The 4770-nt window shown below is 46.6% G+C and overlaps 1 protein-coding gene across 1 annotated transcript; it reads left to right on the plus strand.

Moving 5' to 3' along the window:
• The first annotated feature begins 2898 nt into the window (after positions 1–2898).
• Positions 2899–3900, plus strand: LOC134958786 (paraneoplastic antigen Ma1 homolog). The gene has a single exon (XM_063941514.1). The coding sequence runs from the start codon at positions 2899–2901 to the stop codon at positions 3898–3900; it is 1002 nt and encodes a 333-aa protein (XP_063797584.1).
• Positions 3901–4770: the final 870 nt, after the last annotated feature.

A 4770-nucleotide genomic window follows, 5' to 3' on the forward strand; every position in this document is an offset into this window, starting at 1 on the left:
GTGAGTGACTGGAGTCTGTGGTGAGCATCTAGCTATGGTGACTGGAGCTGTGAACAGGTACAGCACACTGAAGTCTGAAGAGCGCGCAGCTATGGTAACTGGCTATGGGTTTGTGCACGAGCAGCAGAGAATACAATGGAAACTATGGAGAGCACTCAGCAATGAGAATTGTCTCTGCGTTTGTGCACATGCATCTGATGATTCACTGGAAAATGAGGATATCACCCAGCTATGATAGATGGCACTGTGTTTGTGCACAGGCACAAGAAGAGCACACTGGAACTGAGGTAGCCATCACAGGAAATAGACTAACGGTGCATACGCACTGGGCATTTTTGCCCAGTGTGTGTGCACAGCGATGATCGCTGACATCGCTGGGCTGAAAATCGCTCAGTGCATACACACTGAGCGATTTTCCCCCATGCCCAGCGATGTCAGCGGGGGTGAACGGTTTTCCATAGCAGGACGCTATGGAAAGTCGTCCACCCTGCCGTTATTCTGCTGGTGACACCAGCAGATGAATGGCGGCCTCCGGTGATGAAGCGGGGGCGTGCATCAGCGCTCATCGCCGGGGCATACACACTGGGCGGTTTAGAGCTTAAAGCGTCTCAAAACACCAAAGGTGAGCTGCTTTCAGCTCAAAATCGCCCAGTGTGTATGGGCCTTAACACTCTGTAGGAACCATGAGGACAGTTGTTCCTGCAAATGATCAGTAGTGAGGGAGACACTTAAATAGGGATGACAACAGGCCACTGGAGTTGTGTGCAGGAATTAGGTACATGATTGTATGAAAAGTGATCAGCTGACTGAAGGCAAGATGGCGGTGAGCATGTCCTGGCGACAGCGGGCTCCTCATGTGAAAACAAGCAACTATTGCCAGCAGCACAGCATGGGACCCATCCAGACAACTTGAGGGACCGATGTAAGCTATGAAGGGACAGCATTGTGTAAGGATTACTATTATAAATGTACAGGTATTACTGTAACTATCTTACCACTGTAAATGTGCATGTCAGGTTATAAGAGAACAGATGTGAAGTTTAATATAAAATGAATGTAAAGCCTATGTAAATATGCCTAGAGTGCTAACAGTATATATATATATATATATATATATATATATATATATATATATGTTTAATTGATCAACTGGGGATGGGTGGATGTGAAGGAGTATATAGCTGAGGGGCACGAGGGCAGGAACGAGGATAGGAGAGGCACGCAAGTGAACAGAAAAAGTCGGTTAGAGAGGATTGAGGTGCGCCAGAGGCAGCTGCAGAGAGGGACGGACGGAGAACAGATAACTGCTGAGGACTCACGTTAAGTGCCGGGGAGGAGACGAGGAGTGAGCAGCACCACAGTTCACCGAGTTATCGGAGGGAGCTGTATTTACTTCCAGCGGTGACTGGAGCGACAACCGAAGGCAGCAGCGCTGGGGGAGCGGAGGCTCGGACGGGACTGATGGACGTGGATGGGCGGAGACTGTGCCCAAGAGGTCCCTGTCCGTGGGAGTTGCCTGAGAGGAAGGAGATCCCGGTAAGGAGATCCTGGTGACCAGCGCCGCCCCTCTCTCTGAACTGGGACAATATGTGACGCCCAGTACCACCCCGAAGGAGGAGCTGAAGTCCGGGTAAAGTAACACCCCCTAACCCTTTCTAACGATGCCGAGCAGCTGGGGGGGCAGTTAGGGCTAGCAGCGGGTGAGAGAGGATATCGCAGCAAGAAGAGAAACCACATATATATATATATATATATATATATTGACATTTATGCTGCATAACCAAGTCAGTGACTTAAACTAGTAGGAGTCTAAACAGATCTCAATACTTACCCTGTCACCACAGTAAGCAGTATTACCTAGAGGAGAAATACATAATTAATACCTACTCTAGACCTGGAATACTTACCCATTTGGGAAATCGCAGACATGTACGTGGGCAGAACCCATTCATGGGAGATTGCAATGAAATTCATGGGTGGGACTCCCCCTGAAACAAAGCATAAATATTGGAATTATTACTCTAGATTACAGTAGTACTACGGTTACAAAGGGATTATCACCTTTACCAACATCCCTAATAGAAGAGACTAACGGGTAAACAGTTTTGGTCCTCACGAACAACGGTGATATAATAAATCATCCGGGCCACGTTATTGCCTACAAGGACAGAGTGCTGGATTAACGTGTGATAGACGTAATTTGGATGCGGAAAAGAGAGTAGACTAAACTCCTACTGCCTACAACCCATTGTTGTATTAGGGTTGAAACTGCGGGACTAGTTGCCTCAATATTGTAGGGCCAGTTTACAGTTGGACTAGGATACTGATCCTCGCTAGTAGACTGAGAGAGAAGAAAAGAGAGACAGTACCAGTGCACTGACTATTACATATATATTTGCAAATATATCATTTATAATGGGGAGCAAAGTGTAGATATGGAAATGCACTACAGAGTTATAACAATGATATTGATGTATATATAATATTCAGTTTGAATGTTCAGTTTAATTGTCATGCAGTATATGTGATAATTATAATACACTTAAAGTAAAGTTGATATTATATCACATTGTTGAACCCAGAATTATTAAGTAAAGCTTATACCAAAGAGATGCCACGGTGAAGGTACCAGGTGATATCCTTCTTGGTTTCGCTCATTAAGGTAGGCTGCTGGGGCCCCTCCCTTTATCCATAAGGTCGGGAGAGGGTCGCAAAGTAGTGTTAAAAGTGGAATGTGATATAGGGTTTTCTCAAGCTTTCCCTACAACTACGGTCATACATCGTAACCTAAAGGTTTGAGTGGAGGCACTGATATATTCCAGGGAGCGTTGCAGTCAATGGGAGGGCTACATTTGGAGGCACTGCTGAGATCACTAATATATACCAGCCCTCTGGAATATGATGGAGGTCATATTGGAAAAGGACATTCACACTTGGTGCAAAGATCAGGGGGTGAACCCCCGCCAAAGTGTGTGTATAGTGGGCAACTTTGAGAGCATCCCAGATGACAAAGTAATTAAAGAAGTACAGAAATTATGCGGGATAAGAATTCCCTGCATAGTTGATAAGTGGAAAGGCGCCACTGGGGATATATGTGCTATATTGATAACCAACCAGGAATACCTGGACCCCTCACTGATTCCTGCAGAAATATTAGTGGAAGGAGTACCCGGCAGAAGGTGGCAAATAATGTGGCCTAGTGAAGTCGGAAAGACTGAGGGAGAAGCCCAAGTAGCCATCGATGATAATGGAACTGAGAGAGTTGGGGGAGACTACCAGAATGCGGGGGATGGTTCCCTGCCTAGGGCCGCTACCAGTAACCTTCCACGTGAATCTATAGAGCCGCAAGTAGATGCTGTAATGGACAGAATGGTCAGTCACTCTGAACGCTGGCACTATGAGGGAGGATATAGAAGGCTCAGAGTTTTCTCTGGCATAATACCAGTACCCACTGGAGAAGAAGGATATGACACTTGGCGAGAGGCCGCTGTACAGCACTCAGAAGAGTGGAGGTGCCCAGAACACATAAAGAAGCAACGGATTGTGGAAAGTCTGAGAGGCCCCGCCATGGGGATCATCCATGCTACACGGAGAAGTAATCCCAGTGCCACCTTGAAAGACTATTTCAATGCCCTAGATTATTCTTTCGGGACCATAGAAGACGTAGGAGACATCTTGGCTAGACTAAATCAGACTTATCAAGAACCCGCTGAGTCTCTCACCAATTATATTTACCGTCTGGATAAAATATTGTATAAATTGATGGACAAAGGAGGGATTGATGCCTCAGAGATCGATGAGAAACGTATCAAACATCTGCTGCGGGAGGCTATGACTTACAACCCGGTTGCTCAACGACTGCGATGCAGTCTGTCGGGACTCGACCCCAACCTTGGGTAGATTGATAAAGGAAGTAAAGCTCGAGGAAGTTCAAATTGATAATAGAGAGAAGAGCATTAGAAGGGTGAAGGTTGTGTTACCCAACCCGGGAGGCCCTATGGAGAGTGAGAAATTGTACAAGCTGTTGGAGGAACAAACAAAAAAATTGGATCAACTAATCACTCTGCAGAGTAACGTCTCTGGGACAGCCCCACGCGGGAGAGGTAGAGGGTACTTCAGGCGGCAAGACGATAGGAATCATATTCTCTGCTATCGATGTGGACAGTTGGGACATCGATCGTTCGAGTGTCCACAGAATGGTAACTATGGAAGAGGTTCTAGTTCACGTGGAGGTTGAAATGAAAGCTCGCCGGAAAACACCGGGGGGGGGGGCATTGGTGAACCCCGCACCAACTCCCCAGCAATAGTAGTGAGTGCAATGGGGGGTGCCCAGTGGGAGAACATCCCTGAAAGAATGCTGGGAAAGGCCCCATTGGTACAAGCCTTCATCAATGGACAGGCCTGTAATGTTTTATTAGACAGCGGGTCACAGGTATCTATAATCTTTGAGAGCTGGTATCATAACCATTTATCAGATATTCCCATCTCACCAGTCGATGGTCTAGCGATCTGGGGATTGAGCAACCAAAAATACCCATATTTGGGGTATGTAGTGACACACATTGAATTCCTACCGTTGTTGACAGATCATTCTGATCCATTACCCCTCGTAGCACTGGTGTGCCCTGACCCTCCGGGGGACAGAGAAACTGTTGTGAATATTGTTGGGACCACTCTAACCTGTTTAAGATGCTGTCGATGTGGTGCCTGGAACAAGATCAAGAACTCACCTCCATGTGTGATGGGAGTTTATCTATGGTTACCACTGCT

Source organism: Pseudophryne corroboree, chromosome 9, assembly GCF_028390025.1.
Source record: "Pseudophryne corroboree isolate aPseCor3 chromosome 9, aPseCor3.hap2, whole genome shotgun sequence".
NCBI lineage: Eukaryota > Metazoa > Chordata > Amphibia > Anura > Myobatrachidae > Pseudophryne > Pseudophryne corroboree.